The sequence below is a fragment of the Serinus canaria genome, chromosome 13 (assembly GCF_022539315.1).
Source record: "Serinus canaria isolate serCan28SL12 chromosome 13, serCan2020, whole genome shotgun sequence".
Classification (NCBI taxonomy): domain Eukaryota; kingdom Metazoa; phylum Chordata; class Aves; order Passeriformes; family Fringillidae; genus Serinus; species Serinus canaria.
In genome coordinates this window covers 10,044,828-10,065,887 of record NC_066327.1, presented here as the reverse complement: position 1 = coordinate 10,065,887, position 21,060 = coordinate 10,044,828, and the positions used below count along the sequence as shown (strand labels likewise).

At 40.1% G+C, this 21,060-nt stretch overlaps 1 protein-coding gene across 1 annotated transcript in view; it reads right to left on the bottom strand.

Annotated features, from left to right (window-relative positions):
- SPOCK1 (SPARC (osteonectin), cwcv and kazal like domains proteoglycan 1) overlaps positions 1–21,060 on the bottom strand; it is a 264,963-nt gene that overhangs the window by 80,557 nt on the left and 163,346 nt on the right. Inside the window, exon 5 of the mRNA XM_030229277.2 lies at positions 7,841–7,973. Coding sequence (XP_030085137.1) covers positions 7,841–7,973 — 133 coding nt within the window. The remainder of the gene's footprint in view (positions 1–7,840; positions 7,974–21,060) is intronic.

Below are 21,060 nucleotides of genomic sequence, written 5' to 3'. Positions count from 1 at the left end.
CACCTACATTAACATACTGGCTGAAGCCAATTACAAATGCCTTAAGGCTTCTAGCCTCAGAAGCATCACCTGCCAGGTCAAATTTTATTGTTTGCTCCATCCATCATTACTGACACAGTAACTCCAAGTACACAAGGCACAGTCAACTCACTGCTGCTTCTTTCTCCCTGTGCTCCTGCTGTAATTTTAATGTAGAGGCTTATTCATAAGGACATTGTCTTCTGTCACTCAGTGCTGGCTCCTTCCACACGTGTGAAAAGAAAAAGCCCCAAGTTCTGCTTTTATTTTAACAACATCTAGTGCTCCCTCCTTTGGGGTAATGTGCCCAAGCAAATCATTGCTGGTGATATGTTTCATCCACAAATACTTTTTAGAAATCTAATAAAATGTTGGAATAAGAATTAAAAATACACTTCGCCCCCAACCCCCCCAAAAAATCGGTCACAAAATAACCAACACCAGGAAAGAACACAGACTTTTGGAAAATCTAGAGAACTGGTATTTTAAACAAGATGTTCATTTACTGTGCAAAATACAGCTGACAGGCCTACATCTTCCAGCCTAAAACAGGCACAGAACTGCATTTTTCAAGATGCTAATAAGATTCAGTCTTACTTAATTCAGTAAGACTTCAGCACATCTATTTAAACACATTCCCTAGAAAAACATTGTTTTTCTGAGTTTTTTGAATACTGAGCAGCCAGCAGCAGGAATGTTACATATTCAGACTTCTAATTATTGGCAGCACTTACCTGGGTGCCTAAATAAAAACATTGTCCTCAACACTGCAGAAGTTCATAAACAGGAAGGGGGGAAAATCAGGGACATTCTAAACATTATTTCATCCTTCTGAATAAATACATGTGGGGAAATCAGAAAAGCAGGGGGACCAAGCTCTCTGCAAGAAGCTGCCCTTCTTCAGCATCAACCCTTGCTATGTAAATAAAGTGAATGTGCAATTTCCCTCCCTTGAAAGAAACAAAATCCCCACAAAACACCAAAACCAGAGGGAAACATAAATCTTATTTTAGTATGCTAGAAATTGCCATAACAAAATCCCAAAATATTGTTGTTTGTGGATACCTTGGCCAAGATATTTTAGCCATGTATGACTCAGTCTCACACACATCTTCCCAGTCCCTTCCTCATTCTGTTTTTTTGGTGTTTTTGTCACAATTGACATGAAAATATGAGGAGCTGCATTGTCATGCAGCAGGTTCTAGACACACTTAGTGGGTAAACATGAATTGAATCTATTTAAGGAGGATACATTTAAATGAATCCTATCCATGAGGTCTGGTCAATCTAAATGAACACAATAGGAAAAAGCACAAAACTGCCAAAAGAGTACACTGCTTTTACAATTTATTTAGGCTTTATTATGCTGAGTGAGCACTGGTGAAACTCAAGACACCCAGGCCAAAATCCTGCATTTCTGCAGCTCTAAAAGGTGAGCACGTTCAGTTGCTTTAGAGATCTCTGGGTATTTTCAGAGCCATTTAGGGAAATGGGCTTGTGCAGAATGGAGGGGAGTTGGATGTGAGAGGAGCAGCCTTGTGCTCCTGAAGCTTCACCTCTCCCTGTCCCTCAGTGATGGGGGCTGTGGGCTGGAAACCTGAAGGTTGTTTTATTCTGCACAGGTTCTCTCACTGCCTTTCCCAGCATGGTATTTCTACATCACTACTGCAGCTGTATATTGAGAAGGATTTTTTAGGGAGTTTAGAGCAGTTTTTTCTGTATAGTCAAGTTCCCAAAATAATATGAAGGAAGAGTTACCACTTGCAGCAACCCACCTAACAGAGCCATTTAATCATAATCTCCTCCACAGTCTTTAGGCTTCACTTGATAATTAAAACATTCAACTCTGACAAGCCTTAATATGGCAAAATAACAGATTTAGGAATTAAAGAGAAAATATGGATTTAGAAACTGACACAATTTGTTAATCACAAAGAACCCAGTCTGTGCAAGGCTAAATTGTTGTGGACTGAGAAACGTTAGAATATGGAAAAACAAACTAAAAATATCTTTTCCCTGCTAGGCAAGGTTAGAGAAAGGAGATAAACATCAGCACACCCCAATTAGATCAGCCTGCTTAACTCATAGTTGCTAAAAGTTGGACACACAACTTTGCATAAATTTTGGGTTCTGTCAGGGTGTCACTGACCCCAGCACAAATTGAAGAAGTGAAAATTTTAAGTAATCTCTCTTAAAAAAGATTATAGCAAGGAAAAACCAAACCAGGTTGTGATCCATTTTAATCTGTTCCCAGAATGCCCCCAGTGTTTCTCTATCCTGCCTTTATGCAGGAGCAGAGAGATCACCAGGCTTGAGCAGGACCAGAGCAACCCCCATCTCCTTCCAACACTGAGCAGGGGCTTTAACAGAGCTTTAAGTAGCCAGTTTCCAACTAAAAGGAATCAGTATCTTCTTTGTAAGAGGTTTATTCAAAGGATTAAAAATGCCTTTTTTGTTGTTTTTCCTTTCTTTGTTCATTTTTTGTCATCTTTATTTTTCCCCCCCAATCTGTGTTTGCAGAGCTGTGTTCATGAAGACTTCCTCCAAAGACTAAAGGGATAGCAACAAGCAGTCTCTGAAGGAACATCATGTCCTGGGCCACAGCAATGTCTCATTAATTCACAGGATCTCAAAGCTGGCAATATGACAAAGCAGCCCTTACTCTGTAAAAATTGCCCAGAGCTCTTTGCTTCTCCCCCCTCTATCTGTTGAGTCACTGCAGAAGCCTCTATTTTGGCTGTTCTCACAATTCATACTATGTCAGGTAAAAATCCCTGCAAACATGTATATATTCATGGGCTTTGGCTGGGGAGCTGTCACAGAAGCAGCTGCAGTGCACAGATGAGTGGTTATGCAGGGCTATTTTTTTCCTGGTTAGGATGTAAAATTGGTAGAGCATTGTTTGGGGTTTTGAATTTACTATCTGACACCACTGAAAAGCAAAAGCTTCTTCACTTCAACACAGAACTAAATGGGATTTGAAAGGAAGCTCAGGAATTTGCAGAACTGAATGATGATGTGAGCAGAGTTCAAAAGTGCTATTTCCCAGCTCCCTCAGAATTTAACAAAGGTTACCCCACTCAGGGGGAAGCACAGATCTTGGTCCTGGATTGTTAATTTGTGCCCAAGACACCCTTAAGAGGCATCACTGGCAAGACTGTAGGAGGAGCAGAAAGCCATTTTTAAAGCCTTTTAATTGACCAAAAGAGAAATGCCATTCTTCAAGCATATGCAAAAATGCCCTTTACACTTAACTATCTCAAGACACTGACATGGATTACAAGGTACAGAAGAATACAGATCTACCTTATTCCCAATTTTCTGCTCATTTCTAGAGACCATGCAGAGAAAAAACCATATGAACAACAGGATGTCCTTAGGATACACAGCACTTGATCAAAAAACATTGCTCATCTCATGTTTCAAGCCAAATAAACTGTGCAGCCCTGGATGCACAGCACAGAACTCTGCCTGCTTTGCCCTCTGAGAGACAAAATTTATTATTTAGGAGTTGATTATGCAATAATAGCTCCACAGAGCTTTTGGATTACACAACTCGAGTCTCACTGGCCCAGAGCACAGGCTGAGGGAACATCTGCCTCGTGGGAATGCAGGAGCCAGATGTGCCAGAGTCAAAGGAGGGGATGCACAAAGGTGCTCAACATCAGGCCAGCTCCAGCTCTCCCACTGTTCTCTGGAGTTCCCCAGGGGTTATTTGGGAGAATAAATTCAGTAGTGCTAAAAGCCTCATGCCAGATGTATTGCTGCAGTTAGGAACCCCCTGCAACACATGGAATCAAATAACACATGGAGTCAAATATCCCTATCAGCAAATAGGGATAGTGCTGAAAATCTGCTACTAGAATAAGGATGCAGTTAAAATGCTGCAAAATCTTTTTCCTCTAGAAAGCTCATTCAGAATGATCACATCCAATAAAATCTATCAGTTTTCAAAAAGATACATGAAAGAATAATTTATTCTTGTACCTCCCACCAACAATCTTTAAAATGCATACAGGGAGCAGATGACTTGATTTTCTTCCCTGTGGAATTCTTTAATCATATCCTATTACATCTCACTTTCCCCCAGCTCCTCTCTTCCTAATTTTCCCTTACAAAACCAGACCAAAGCTAAAAGTTAGCAGAGAATTTAACCTAACTCTTATCTTATTGGGCACACAAAAAGCATTAAGGCTTGTTGAGCCTTTGAGTATCCTGTTTTCCATCAGAAGAGGCCAAGCCATCCCTCAGATCAATGACAGGGAGGAAAGGCTGTGCAAAACCACAGCTGTGGAGCAGCACCCCAGGGCTCAAGGACAGGTTGTCCAGCCAATAGTTGGATTATGGAAAAGCAAACCACGTTGCACTAAATGCTCAACAGCTGGACACTTTAACAAGGCTTTGCTAACTGTGCTTCTGCATACAGACCCCTCCTAATTAAATGTAGCAGCCTTCACTTTGCACACATTTAACTAATAGTGTCTCATTATTTTGGTCGTTATTTTTTTCTTCTGTTTCAAGATTGTTGGAAATTTTTTTTCTTGTAGGTCCCTTAAGATCAAATTTATCACCTAATGTTATGACAACAGGACATCATTTTTACATTTTCAAACAGAAAGAGACATGATTATGGACTTAATTAGTTCACAATGATTTAATTAAAATTTGCAGAACAACAATGTACCTAATTAGAAACATAATAATTATGCCAATGTACCTTTCCATCTTTGAAGGGACCATTAGTCATTGAGGTGGTATGTTTTGTAATTTAAGATGATCCTAATTTTCATTTTCTGACTAGTTAAGTACAGTCATCGTCATGTTCATGTAATTGCTTTATTAACAAGCTTAATTAAAGTTCCTGTAAAACTGACATCTTCAAAGTTATTCTTCTTAATGTGTTGCTGACAAAAACATTAACTAATTACATCGAGCTCTTTACAGGGCTTACGTACCTCATAAGCTTAATTCATTGGTACTTTCAGGGGCTTTGAAAAATCTGCCTGTAATAACCTAGGGAAGTGCTTTGTATTGTCACAATATTAAATAGAGCTGTTATACCCAGGAAACTTCTTTGTGCACAGTTGTTATGTGAGAGATGGTGTACATTTTAAAGTACCTGAATTCCAAGCAGTAACTAGAAAAAAGATCAATGAAATCTTTGATAAACCTAAGCTGCTCAAAGCTCACAGGGAAAGGTGTTCATTTATAAAGTTTTCCAGAAACACAAGCAAATTCTGCAAGCTCAAAAACCACTAATTTTTCAGTTGCTGTAAACAGGGTACAGGGACTGAGTACATACAGACCATATCTGTGTTCAAATTCTGTCATGCAGAAGTGCTGAGTTATTGGTGCAACTGAAGAATCCCATTGCTTGGAAGAATTAGTTTGCCATCTGGAAAACAAAACTAGAACAATAAAAAACCCCACCACACACTACAGCCCAACAAGGGGGCTTAGATGAAAAAATCCAGATCAAGTTTTCAAGATTTCAGAAAAAGAACCAGAACTTCAATGCCTAAAATTGGTGAGATTTTTTAAGCAGTACAACTCCCAAACATGAAACTAAATCAACTTTAGAGCCATCAAAGTTCTCATTACCTTGTGTCTCCTATAGTTTAGTTGACACTTAAATCATTGGAGCACAAGATGTGAGCATGGCATTTTTATAATTTTTAACATTTTACCATTTTTCTTTGTGCTGGAAATCAACACCACTGAATATTTTCCAATGGAAGCTTAAATAGACAAAGGATTCCTTTGTCTAGCCCTCAATAAATTAGTTGTGGGGCTGAAGGGTTCAATGTCCTTGGTGGAACTCAACAAAGCTGAGTTAAACATCCTGAACTTCTGTCTACATCAACCAGTAAGCTCAAAAATGGAGCTTTAGTTTAACTTTTGTTATTTTTTTCCCCTATAACCTTTGCATTATTGATTTGGTTGACTTTCCCCAATTTTGTCAAGAAATCCTTGCCTCTGGGTCTACTACATTTCCTGAGAAACAGCTGGAATTATTCCAGGATCAAATGGCTAAATGAGAGCCTGTGAGATGTATATTTAGAATGTGTGCATTTTCTTGATGTGAATTACTGGGCATTTTTGACACCCAAGTTTCATCTGCATTTGATCACCCAGCCATACTTGTGTTGTGATTTTCCTTTTCATTCATTTTTTTTCCTCAGATAACAGTTCAAAGTCTGGGAAGGGCCCTTGCTGCTGTAGGATGGCAGCCCCAGGTCATCAGTGAAACACTTTGATGCTACCCTGCCAGGCCAGGAGCCTAAAGAGAAGCTGAAATTACCAAGGCATGGCAGCATTTTAATATTTGTGTCCATTAATAAGAGGAGAATTCAAGATGCCCAGCTGAGAAAATAATGTAGCTGTCACAACACAGCAAAGAAATTTTTTTCCCTGATAGCTTTATTTTCCTGTTTGTTTGTTGTGTTTTTTTGGCTGTTTTTTTTTTTGTTTTGTTTGTTTTTTTTTTTTGTGAAGGCTATTTTTGGATTTTAAAAGGTAGTTTTACTGGCTATTAAACATTACTTTGTATGCATGAATTTAAGAGAACCTTAAGGGAATTCCCTAAAACATGCTGTCCAGTGCCTGAAGTGCTGGTTTTGGGACATGTGTCCAAGGCATGGAAGGCTTTATTTGCTGAATGGAGATCTGGAATGCTGAATGGCTGTGAAGACATTTTCTTTTATTGAGTCAAGCCCTGAGGTGATCGTATTTTCAGTATAACAATGAGTCAATTTATCCCCACTGGGTTATGGGAATTTTTTTATGGTACCGATATATGCTGCATCTGGCACACAAGCCTATTAAAGCCACAGGCTAAATGAATTGTAATATGTTACCCATGCAGTCTAGGAAAAAAGAGATAATTAAAAATAAATCTATCACTGAAGAATTATTCTGCTAAGTTATTTTATGATTTGGAGACCAAGTCTTAAAAAAACCCCAAAACTATCCCCAAACACTCTTGTCTAAACAAGCCAATCTCATGAAATGATACTTCTTTTTCAGTTGCATCATCAATATTAAAATTGTTCTACTTCATTATGACAACAGGCTATTCAGAGAAACATAATCAGGAAAGTCACAAGATTGCAATTTGGCATTCTGATTTGCTGTTTGTCAAATATGGAGAAGACTACATTTATTAGCACTTTTTACACAAAAAAGCATTCCTGGATTAACGAAGAGAGTAGTTTAATACTGCCCAACAGCAAGAGGCCTTTCACCTGCACCCCACATCCCAGCTGAGGGCTGCTGTGGGAGCTGGGGCTGCAGGCAGAGCTCACCTGGGTGCTGTGGGTGTGGCCCCAGGCAGAGCTCACCTGGCTGCTGCAGGTGTGTGCTGTGGGTGTGTGCCCTTTCCTGGCTGCTGTAGGTGTGTGCCCTTACCTGGCTGCTGTAGGTGTGTGCTGTGGGTGTGTGCCCTTACCTGGCTGCTGTGGGTGTGTGCCCTTACCTGGCTGCTGTAGGTGTGTGCTGTGGGTGTGTGCCCTTACCTGGCTGCTGTAGGTGTGTGCTGTGGGTGTGTGCCCTTACCTGGCTGCTGTGGGTGTGTGCCCTTACCTGGCTGCTGTGGGTGTGTGCTGTAGGTGTGTGCCCTTACCTGGCTGCTGTAGGTGTGTGCTGTGGGTGTGTGCCCTTACCTGGCTGCTGTGGGTGTGTGCCCTTACCTGGCTGCTGTAGGTGTGTGCTGTGGGTGTGTGCCCTTACCTGGCTGCTGTGGGTGTGTGCCCTTACCTGGCTGCTGTAGGTGTGTGCTGTGGGTGTGTGCCCTTACCTGGCTGCTGTGGGTGTGTGCCCTTACCTGGCTGCTGTAGGTGTGTCCGTCGGAGCCGCAGACGGCGCTGGGATGGCCCACGGGGCAGGGTTTGCACTTGGCCATGTTGGCTGCTCCAGCCCAGTGCTTCTGGGCCAAGCTGCCTTTCTTTTGTCGAAGGCTGTAAAATAAGACACACCACGGTTTTTGAGAAGTTTGTATGAAACAGAAGAATTAGAGCTTCTCTGAATAAAGCTGGATTTTCAGCACAGCATTCATTTAGAATCATTTCACTTGGAAAAGACCTTTAAGATCACAGAGTCCAACCATTAACCCAGTGCTGCCAAGTCTACTAAACTGTAATTTAAAGCAAGTAAATTAAATACACTCCTAACAATGCTTTTATAATATGGCATATTACAGCAGGCAATCTAAAAAGTCATAAATTGGTAGGCAGCCCTAGATTTACAACACTTGGTGGTTTCATTTAGATTTATAACTACAAATGGTTTCACTTCAGAATATAGCATTTCTTGAGCTACACAGCATTTCTAGTGATGCAGGCAACATTACACCAGGTTGTGTTCAGAGACATTTTCACCAGGCCTCCTCAGAGCTGCCAAACTGGTGCTAAGGTAGCAATGATTTCAAAACAAAATCCTTCAGAAAACATTGCAATTTATACTGTGCTTATAACAATATGCAGAATCACACTTTTGTGTGTGATTCTGTATAGTGTTATAATATACAGAATATAATACACAGGCAGGAGCCCTTCTGACACACCAGCTACTGAAGGGTCACTGAGGTTCTCAGATCAATCACAGTCCCCCCAGGAATGCCAAAGTCACAGAGAGCATTTCCAAACCCACCAATGTGTGCCCCTGGGGAGTGACTGCTCTTGTGTTCAAGTTATAGAATACTCACTTATTGCATTAAAAATGTCTATGAAGAAAGACATCTGCTCCAAAAACTTACTGCAAAACGTGCCATTGATTCTGACTAACGGCTCATCTTCCTGTCATAATGAGCAACTTGACTGATAGGACATTAAGTAATTATCACCAGCCTAATGTTGCAAGCTGATTTAAAGTTTGCTTTAGAAACCCCAATCCAGTGTTATGATGCAGATTCATTTTGGTGGTGTGTACTTGTCTTTCTCTTGAAAGCATTTACAAGGGAAGGCAAAGCATTGCAGCAGCTTTGCTGGAGACTGGTAAGAAAAATAACTGCCATCTGTTCTTGTACCACAGGAAGAAAAAAGATATGATATAACAGTTCAGCTAGAAATGCATTTCAACGTGCTGCTGAATGACTTTATCACAGTTTTAGAAAAATATACACAGATATTTTTTAAAGCAATTTCACTAGAGCTTGCAATTTGCTACACAATACCAACTCTGATGTAATGACACATCCAGCTGCTAAATAATATAAATTCTATTCTTTCATCTCAGTCCTAATTTCACTCAAGTCTAACCTTTGCCAGAGATGAATAGTACAATTAAGAAGATTGGGTCCACAAAAGGAATCCAATCATGATATAATAAACTATGAAAATAGAAGCCAACTATTTAAGACTAAATTCCCTTGTTGTTTCGAAGAAGTCTCCTTAATGCAGAGAGCAGCACTCCCTGTTTCAGATGCATTCTGCCTACAAAGGTACCAATACACCAGTGCTAAATGCTGTGGAGAGGTGGCTACTGGCTCTGAATCCCCTAAAGCAGCTCTGTGGATCTGATCTCTTATGCTGAGGCTGTACCAACTGTTTATTTAAGTTTTCCACAGTAACTGATTTCTCTGTAGCCCCCAACTATGCTTTATCAAAATGTAATGATTATCTTATTTTCTTGAGCTCTTTGGATTACAGGCATGACTTTTGTTGTTTTTTTTCTGTCAACTTGACAGGAAAATTTCCTCATTTACTTTACTTACAGCCCTACACTTCTGGAAATGCTCAAACTCAGAGTCAAAAATACGTTTGAATGTTGTACTGTAGATACTGATGGGCAGAGTGTGGAGACAAATATGAAAGGAGCTGTGCTTTTCCTCTGGAGACTGCAAAAGGTCACTGCTTAAAGCAGACTTTTCACTGACTTTAACTTCCACAATTTCAAAAGATAGATCCTTTGCTATACATAAAATTGTTAAGAAGAACATTTTAGGATTAGTTACAGAAGAACAGCCAAGAAATGCTAAATTTGAAGTGTGTGATTTAGTGCCATCATCATCAAAGCCATCAGCCACGAAGCGTGGAGGATGGAGAGGAGTGAGTGAACTAACGAGCACCTCATCAAAATTAAATATATTGCAGTTCTTAGCTAGACTGATGCCTAAAAAAATCACAGGATCTGAGTGGGAAGTATAAACACATTGTACAGCATTTGTGGACCACACTACATCAGGTATTCTACACTATAACATTAAAAGAAAAGTCCACTCAGGACAGGGCTTCTTGTCCATCTCTGCACAGCCTCACACCCCCTTGCTCTCAATTTATTTAATCCTCCTTTGATCCCTTCAAGATTCATATTGCAAAGCCAATTCCTATTGGAAAATTCCTCAGAAGCTGATGATGTTTTTCATTCTCCTATTATCACTTAAAAAAAAAAAAGAAAGAAAAATGTAATTAAATTTGATTGTTTCGAGCCATTCCAGCAGCTCATTGAGCCTGGTGGCCCTTTCCATCACTTTACAGAGAGAATAAAGAACATGCACAGCCTTAGGCCTGAGCTCTGTTCTCAGAGCAGCTGCCTGGAAGATAACACCAAGCCTGGCATGTCCCCTCAGCTGGGGACCACAACAGGCTCACCAGAGCCACATTTGCTGTGTTCTGCCTGCAGACAATGCAGGAAGCATTTACTCTTCCTAACCCCCACATTCATCTTCAGGATCTTCCTTTGATAATAAAAGGAAGTTTATTCTCTGAAAGAGTGATGTTTAATAACAAGAATTTACAGTGGAGTAGATCCCAAAGCATTTCATTAGTATGAAATAAAAACTAAACAATTTTAGCAGCACTTCATATAATGTGTGCAATGAGGCAGGGAATGCTGCAAGGAACCTGAAGCTCCCTCATTCCTGCAGGTGCATGGAACTGGTAGCAAAGCAGCCATTTTCATTGCAAGAAACAGTCTGGCTTTCAAAAGCTGATTTATCCTTTTCAAGCTGCAAGTTTTTCCAAAATGATAGTGCAAAGTGCCACTGTATTTGAAGCAAGTCAAAAGTAATTTTTGTCAGCTTGGCCAAGTGAGCGACAGCTGGAAGTTTTAACTGGATACCCAGGTGCCCCACCAAAACCACAGCTGGGCACCTATCTTGTAAAAGGAACAGCTATTTTCCAAAACCAAACATGTATTTTTCTGCAGTCATATTTCTGAGAGGCTGGATAGGACTTTTGGAAGCTTTTCAATCCTATAACTCCTAACAACACATCAAACATACAAACAAACAAATTAAAACCTAGACAAGAACATTGGCTGCCATAAGCAGCCAGCCAGCAAATCCCCTCTCAATGGAAGTGCACATTCACATACTCTGGGAATGCTCTGCTGTGCTAATTATCTTGGTTTAGAATGAATGTGTCAGGAGCAAGCCTGGCCAAAGCAAATTAGGGTTGGTGGTTTTTTTCAACCAATTTTAATCCTGCTTGAAGACTCAGAGTTGAAAGGATCTATGACTATTTTCACTATTCCAGAAGCTGGAACACATGAATGTTTTGGTCAAGTATTAAGACTTATAGGCAAACCCTGTCTGCTTTTGTTTTGCAGACTGAGGAACCAATGCACCAAAAGGAAGAAGAATTATGGAGTTGGTAAGTTTTATAGCATTTTAATACATAAAGAAATGTAAGTGGTTTAAAACGTTCACAGTTGCACAGTGACTGAAGTTCATTAATCTTTACTCAGACACACTGCTCACCACACACTGTGACAATTCAGGGAGCTGCCATCTGCTTGGCTTGCTCAGGAGCAGGGACAGTGCCTGAGGCTTTGCAGATGCCACCAGCCAGATGCCAGGAGGGTGCAGGGCAGCTCGGGGCAGGCAGAGCCACAGACAGCTGCACATCAGCACAGGGCTGCCAAGCACAGAGCCCTGGCCATGCAAAAAGGACCTTGAGGAAAAGGGGATCCACTCAAGAATTTATGGCTTCCAGGTGTGCCCTGGGGAGCCAGAAGCTCAGCCCCAGCTGGGTGCAGCTGGCAGCCCCAAGGATGGGAATCACCTGGCACTGTCCAGCCTGGCTGGGAGCATCAGTTCTGGGCACTGAGAGCCTGCTGGGGAGTTTGAACTGTGCCTTTGATTCAGCAAAAGTTTTTCAAACAAAACATCTTAAACTGTCTCAGATTAAAAAAAAAAACCAGCAATAAAACCCAGAAATGCAAAGCCCTAATTCCTGACCAACTCTTGACTGGGTGACATAGGCTGAGCTATTTAGGGAATCTCTGTATCTTTCTGATAACAATTTTTTCAGGGACAGTACAGAAAAGGAAAAACCTCTGGCAAAGCCAGGGGTCAAAATAAAGGTATTTGCAGAAAAAAAAAGATGTTTTATTTCTTTACATTTGCAGTTTATTTACATTTAATTTTATATTTGACACATGTTCAGACTGTTCATTAAGAAGAAAATGTATTACATTAAGAGTATGTTACTTGCCTTCAAGATCAGTTACTCCCAAATGCAGGTACAGTAAATTAGCAGATTAAACATTGATGGGTTTAATGCAATTACAAATCAGGTTCCTTTGGCAGGTTGTCATTTTGAAAGTCCTGACAAACTTGTAGGATGAAGCAGATAGTAAACAGAAGTTTCTCCTTGGGACTTTAGAACTTATTCAGTAATTTTATTGGACAAGAAAAAGATACTTCACCCAAAGGAGTTTTTGTTAGGTGAGTTTTCAAAGGTCTGATGCAAATAACAGCAGAAAGTTTCTCAAAAACCCCAACAAATAAGTTACACAATGTCTTCTGACAGAAAGTATCAGGTAAACAAATAGTGAGATTGGCAATGTTTCTTCTTGTTCTTTAACCTGGGGTTACTGATGTTACACAACCATAGAGTTTGGTTCAATTCATGTTTTAAATTACTTACACCTATTGTGTTTTCTGGGCTTAAAATCATAGAACTACTTATTTCTGGTCCTATTGAACAGGACTGAGCTTGTTGGTTTTTTTTTTTTTTTTATTTTTTTGATAGAACAGGCCTTATGTACAAAATACTGACCTGACAAACCCAAATTATTTCATGGGGATAAACTGGTGTTTTATTGACATTGCCACTCCTAGCTGGGCTGATTGCAGGAAAGGCCATCTCTTCCCAACAGTCTCTTCCAGAGATTCTTCCATGGAAAGCAGCTTTCAGTCAGGCACCCCCAGGAGGGCCCACCCACTGCAAGGATTCTCCAGGTAAACCTGTCTTTGGGGCCCTGGGGGATGTGTACTGGAGAGTCAATTATAGCTCTCACAGAGACAGTCCTCAAGATTAGGATTAATTTCATCCATCCTTCTTTCTTTCTTGACCTTAAATCAAACAAAAATTCCTAAGTCACATAAAACTATTTTAAGCTCTATTAAAACAAGATTGAAAAGTTCAATGCACCAGAGCTGGTTCCAGAAGCTGGAAGGAGCTCTGACAGCAAACTCGAATGGCTTCCTGAAGCTGGAACAATTCACAGTGGGAAGAGTTTAAATGTCCTGTCTGTACCTTCTCCATGCCTCATGCATAGTTTGTTCATGCTCCCCTGAAGGAAGCTTATCACACTGAAGATAAAGCCAGCAGTGCCTGCCTGGTTTTATCTTTCCTTTGCATAAGCTGTTTCTCTTGTTCTTGAGGAAAAGAATGACAAACCTGAAATTTACCAGTATAAATGGCAGTGTTCTCTTCTCTCTTTGTATCATTTTGGTATTCTGCTAGAGTTAAGAGCTTGGCCTCATTTCTGGAACCTTTCATATTTTTTCACAAGAGCTGTGTACACCTTGAGGCACTACCAGTCAAGATTTGTGAAGAAAATAGTCTACATATATTACCTTGAAAAATAAAAGGTACTATGCTACTGAATCTGATACAGACTCTTTATTTAGTACAAACACTGTAAAATGAGAACAGACATATGATTACAGCAATTTCTCCACCTGGGTTTTACACTTTCAGACACAAAGAATAATAACATGCAGCCTTGCATGTCAGCATCATCCCACTGTACTAAGTACCACTTTCCCTGATTTCAATATTCAAAGAAATAATTTCACCTAGCTGGTTTTACTTTCTCTTGCTGCCTTCATTTCTTCTCCCCAGCAGATTTGGCTTAAAAGAGCCATAAGAAATAAAAAGGCCACGGCTCACTGGTAGATGTGCAAAGGTTTTAATGGGGCTTGGTGGTGGCTGGGGACCCTTCTGGCAGAATGGAACTCGTTCAAGACTGGCCCCCCACAATAAATGGATACTCTACTTACTTGCTGTTCTTTCAAACAATGGCATTGATGAGATTATATTAGCAATTAAGTCTTTCAGAGAGAACCAAAAGCACTGGAGTGCTCCCAGATTGCAATTGGTACTCAGAAGACAGGGTTAGAAGAGACAAATTTAGGGAAGAGTTAAAGCAAAAATCTCAAGTGCTGAAGTGAAAGTGTACCAGGTGTCATTCCAGTGGAATGAAAAACATGGATTTCCAAGGGAAGAGGAAGAGTTGAACCTCTCTTTCTTACCAACAGTAAGAAGACATTTTGAAATAAGCACGGGGGAAACAACATTTCAGAAGGAACTTGTCAGCTGGATGTAGAGAAGGCTGAAAAATGCTGTACAGTGTATGTTTTGCAAGAACACCCCCTGACACATCTTGCAGGGAAAATGCCCTGAAGATTCCTGCATGGATCCCACTAGGGCCAGCTGGCAACCAGCTCTGGAAAGAGCACAGAGGGCCTGGGGGCCCAGGGTGCTCAGGGTTATCGGCTCTGCAAGATGAAGGAATCTTGTTATTTTTAACTCTCTCTGTGTTTTAAAGGAAGAAATGACTTGGAAAAGCTGACACAGATTCTGAGGGCCTGGAAGGCCAGAAAAACTAGTGAGTTTGATGGAGGTGATGCAGCTGCTGCAGGTGATTTCTGAGATCCTGCAACACCAGTCAGAGAACTCCAAATGCAACCACTTGAGCAAGGCTACTCAGAAAGCAGCAAGGTCTGTGTCTAATCAGATATCATATGTAATTTAAATATGGATATTCTGAAACTGCCAGGATTACTCTGCACAGTATCAGGGTTTCAGTACAAGTATCTTTCTCAGATGTTAGTTCTGCCTTTACTTATTCCTGGACTAAAAATGATAAGGTTGTTTATTAAGGCCATTAGAGAAGCACAAGGATTTCTGCCTTTCAGCACTCAATGCATAAAAATGGTGTTTGAAGGTTCCACTTACAGTCTTAGCTAACAGATTGTTGTGCTTATAGGCATTTCATTTTTTAATCTAAATTCTAAATGATTTTCAACTTTTACACCTAATACATATGCTCAACAGCTGCACAGGTATGAAAACAGGAAAAGTACATAAAGCAAAAGAACCAAACGAAAAAATCCACACAAACATAAAATCCCAGTGTTCTTAAAAGTCATTGTGCTCTCCTGAATAAATAACACAGCTTCTAAACTCTGCCCGGTCTCATGAATTTTTATAAGAGAATTATTTTCCTTTTCATCATTATTTTTCCACTAACATAAAAAGGCCTCTCAGACACCAATCTATGTAAAAATGAAATGAAGTGCCTTGAATTTCAAAGGAGGAGGGCAGATAGCAGGAAGTTTGTAATTAACGCTGCAATCTTATTCACCACTCCTCAGTTTGCAGGAATCTCCAGTCCTGGATGTCACATGCTGGATGAGAGGCAAGAACTTGGCACCAAGCACATAAAGGTGAAGTGTGCAGCACATGTACTACCTTTTTTTTTTTGGCACTGGCCCTCTTTCTTTCCTTCTAGGACATTTATTGGTTTTACCCCCATAATCAAAGAAGAATACATTTTGAAAGGATAAAGGAAGCTTTTCTCTGCCCTGGATCTGAGTACCCTGATATTAAAATAATGCATTGAGAGGTCTGCCTCCTCCTGCTGGCAGAATTTGCCAAGATCTCCAAGGAGGCTGAATTGCTGATGGTGTGTGAGATTAATCTGAGCTGTCAGGTGGTTTGGGGAGGAAAGCTGATCCTCCCTCTCTATGAACTGTTTCATGAAATTAGACAGGTTCAAAATTGTTCTCACCAAGCCTGGCAGAGCAGTCATTTCCCACCAGTTCCCTGCTCCAGCTCATATTTCTAGTTCCAGTGTTGAGCCCTGCATAACCATAGCTGTGCAAACAGGTGCAGGTTACTTAGTAAGGCTCAAATTCAAGGCAGATTTCTTGGCAGCATTTAATAACATTTTAAAGCTCCAACCTGACCGATGAATCTCCCAGAAGCTGAGGACAGAACAGCTTTCAAAGCACCCTCAGCCTTGGCCAAATGCAGAGGTCTGTGCAGTTTAGCACCATCACAGCTCTGATGTCTCCCCAGACATTCAGCAGTTTGGCAGAATGGAACTGATGGAACAAATGACTGGCCTGAAAGAGGTGACAGACCCACTCTGGGGTCTTGCTCAGCTCCATGTCCTTCAGTTCAGTTTATAACCCAGCCTTTTTTATTCTGTCATGTGCAACACAACCCTTAATTCCACATTTCAAAAGGCTCCACTGCCCAAAGTGTGAGAGTTTTTCTTCTGAAGCAAAAAAGTTCAGAAATCTTATTGTCACGTTGCAACTGCAAGGGAGAAAAATCAATGCTGCCCCCCCAAAGCATTCTCAGACAGCTCAGCTGTGTTCTGCTTCATTATGTTGCTTTTGCTTATCCTAAGGCAAATATCATGCAATCCTCAGAAAAAAAAATTGACATTTTGCTGGTAGGGATGAGAAAGTAAATGAATTTTAAAAATATAGTAAAAATTCTTGCCCTTAAGGCACTAAATCAAATGTTTCTGTTTAAAAATGACTGCACAGTACTCCTGTTCTTGAATACTTGGTGCCATGGTTCAAACAATCAGTTACAAGCTGTGCTAGCAAAATATTTGCCCCTTCTGACACATTTTATTATAAGATAGGCTTATTCAATTCTCAAGAAAGCTACACAGATTAGGCTGCTGAGGATTTTTACAATTAGCATTGATTACCTAAGAATTCATGTGTGATTTCTGAACAGAATTGGCTTGTCAAACAACAGACAATTAAAAAAAAAAAAAAATCAATCCCAAAGCCACCTCCAGAGTGTAGTCAAAATCCACTACTCAAGGTAGGTTCAGGGAAATAATCAGAATTCAGTTTCCTATGTCAGAATAAAATGAATGTTAGTGAAGTGCATGCAAACTAAACCAGTTATAAATACTATAAGGAGCTGAGTAATTTTAAAATCCCATCCTTTTTAGCATCTAAATAGGCTAATGCCCCTGTTGCTTATTCAGCACTGCTGATTTATAGAGCTCAGTACTATGAATGTCTAAACATTCTGCTGGATTTCCCACTGCAGTCAGTGCTGTCTGTCTGGTTATTGGATGCTGGAGATGGAGCTCATAATATCTATACCATTCCCAGCTTCTCAAATGAGGCCATCAGAAGCATTAACCCATCTTATATCAGGCTGTGTCTTAATGAAAGGTGACTACAGCTTCAGGAAGGGCCCAACTGATGGACAGGATTTACATAATCCCATTAATTTGTGATACAAACTGAATGCACACGATCCAGTGCAGGGACAGCACACAGTGAAACACACCTCTGGGTAAAATTTGAAGATGAGTTCAATTGACATACTTGCAGAAACTGCAAGATATACATTTCATGAGGTGCTTCCAGTGAGTGTGGAAGGTCTCACTTTGCTGTGACCTTGAATCATGAAGCCCAGCACGTGTGCATTACAAATCACCCCTTCTTCCCATATTCTTTCACCGGGTAGCTCCAGAGGCCCCTCTACCACAGAGGATAAGGTGGTGTTAAAAGGCAATGTATCTACTCATACTTTTGATATTTTCAGCATTTTATAACTGCTTTCTCAAAAGTTTACTTTTGATTTTACTGTGTGAAAAAGAAAGACTCAATCAGTGGCATATTTAGATAGAAAGCATAACATTGCCTGGGACTTTAGCAGGTTGTAAAAAAATATAAATTAAATACTTTGCTGCTGAGTTATTACACAGGAATCAGTTTTGGGTGTTGCTGGCTCAAGATGTGCCACCTTACTTTCCATCACTTCTTGCCACCCAAATTTCACTTCAGCTACTCACTATTGATGCCTTGGACTCCATTCTTATTCTTTCCACAGTTTCTCTGCTGCTGTAGTAGAAATCTAGGGACTGCACTAATTCTTTGTCACTGTAAATTAATGCTATTATTTTTCCCCAAATGTTGCTGCATTTCTTCAAAAAAGGCTTTTGTTTTCTCCAATCCTACAGACTCAGGTCTATCTTCTGCCTGACTGGCTTAGCCAACTTTCTCCTCTAGCCCTATTTTCCCAAGATCTATTTTAAGGAAAATTTTATAAAATTGTGAAAAAATTGCAGTGTCCTTTCTCACTCACTGCTGTATTTAAACATTTTGATTCTAATCTTTCAGCCTGACTGCTTTGCCCTGACATCCTCCCCCTCAATCTCCTTTTCCTCACACTTTTTCCCTCCTACTTCTAAACTTTCTTCTGCTTCATTCAACCTCAAAAATGAGGCCTCTAGGAGAAGCAGTTATTTCTTCATCTGCTCCTGCCTGCTCTTTTCCTCTCTGCTAGGATGTATCATATTAAGTGGTATATTCTCTCTAAATTGTATCTCAATGTCATTTTGGTGCTTTTCCTGTAATAGTTTAGTCTTCTTACCCTTCTACACTTGAGTCCTTGGAAGCCTGAGAAACTTTATAGGTGTTCTCTCTGGCTTTTCCTTCCATCTCTTTGCACTATTATTGCCATTTCCTCTCAGGAACATCTTGTCCACATTAGAAGATCACTATGTCAAGACCAAATATCCTGTATTTCTTCCCACATCATCTTTTTCCTTTTTCAGCTGCTGTTTTCCTGTCACATTTGTTATTTGGATTTATTCCTTCACCATATTCTCCCTTTCCCAGCTGCAAACCAGAGCACATCATCTTTCTGCTTTCCACAATGCCCAAGAGGCAATCATGAATTTAACTATGTCCTATATCTTCCTGAAATTCTTTCAGATTATCTAAGCAATCATTCTCTCATTTCATTTGTTTAAAATTTATTCTTCTCTTATTTCCTGTCTGTACACTACTCAGGGTACAAATGTACTTTTGCTTTTAGGGCTAATTAGTAAATAATATTTTGGTGAGGGCAGGACATATTTGCAAAGGTAAAGTACAAAATATGAGTTTGTTTCTCTCCAGAGCTGAAAATTAATTTACCTGCTCTGAGATACTTTCTTCATGAGCCCATTTCCTTCCATCTAAAGGAAGCCAGAGGCTGGTTAAATCTTCCTCTGAGGCTTGCATGACAGCAGCTGTAAGGCTGGTTTTTGTATTGGTAACTGTGCTTCAGATTCACGCTCTACTGATCCTCATTTCTCCTCTCCCTTTTGGAATTTAGCAGAGGGCCCTCTAAACACTGAATATCAGCAGCACTGAAACTTCAGCTGGAATTTCTGACAAGCCTCTGCAGCCAGTTTATCTCATCTTGCTGGTGATCCTGAGGTGTCAGTGTCAGAGCAGCTCTCTCCTGGGCTGGGAGAGGGCAGGGTTTCCATTCCAGCACTCACATTTCTGGGGGGCTGCACAGGGCTGGGTGAAGCTCTTTCTGAAATGAAAAAGCTCTCGTTGTGTTTCCTCCACAGGAGTTCCTAACAGCACTATGAACCTGTTACACAGGCAGGCAGCTGCTTCAAAATGAAGCAAAAATTTCTGAACTAACAGAGGAACTAATTAGAAAAACCCCAAGACTTCTGAGCTAAGATAAAGTGTTGTTGCAAATGAAAAATTTATACACAGATAAAACTTAGAGGCTCAAGAAATTAACTATGGATGAGGTGCTAAGCAGGAATGACCGTGGTGTAATTCAGCTTGGCAGTCCTGGGCTCTGGGTAAACTGGGGTAGCTAAGACTACAAAAATCTGTCAAAGGACTTGAAAGAGATTTAAAGCTATCCAGAATAATGGCACACACATTACAACACAGGGCAATGAATAATGGACAGAATAATTGATGCAACCAAACTATAAAGTGTCCTTTTTGTTCAACATGAACCATCTATTTAAATGCCAATAAGGTACAAACTCAGAATTTATAAGAAAGAGGAAAGAAGAAGCAGAACATGTGTAAGTTTGCTGTGTTTCTGTCTGCTGAACTGCAAGGCAAGGGATTGGATGCAAGACTAGAGGAGCAGGTTTGGGTCTTCACTAACGTTTTCATCTGTTTTTAACCTGCTCTGTTCACCTGAATTTTTAACTCATTAAACGAATGAACAAAAACTTCACATTAAGTCTAACTACTGAGGTTAATTAGTATTCCACAGCTGAGGATCACTGATTATAACAACCAACTAATCAGAATGGTTTGTTTTGTTTCATAAAAGAAGATGGATTGCATGGGGATTAAAACTAGAGGCCAGAAAAATTCGTGAAGCAAAATTTCCTACTCTCACTCCCCATATATATTAAAGACCATTTTCCTAGATATGATCATAATAAAGCTGACAGTAGCAGTTGGAATAAAAAATGAAGCAGAATCTGTTGCTTCTTACTAATATTAGTAAGCAAAAAAAATAAATTGAAAGGCTCAAAATTTTTGCCAGTGAAAGGAGGAAAAAAAGGGAAACCTGAAGAAAAATTTACAAAATTTCAAGAGAATCTGAAGTCACAAGGCTGCAATCTGCATTAGTGACAGGCTGAGTGTTAATTCTGAACAAAATATGTTCAATTTGAATGTGAACAGTGTTAATAAAAAGTTTGTAAAGATTTACTTGCAGAAGTGACATAACTTCAACACTTGAAATATGTTCAGCAAGACCTCTACAAAACTGTTCTTTTCTAGTAGAGCTGCTACTTGAAAAATTTACAGATTATTGATTCAGTCTGGGTCAGAACTGTGGCTGTGGTAGAAAACTCTTCTAATCCAAATCAAAACTGTTGTGACCGTCCTTCCATGACCCCCTTAAAAAATCAGCTCACAATAGTTTAGGTTTGAAGGACAAAAAAAAAAATACAGTGAAAATAATTGAGATTTCAATGAAATGCACAGCATGTTTTAGCCCTTGGATG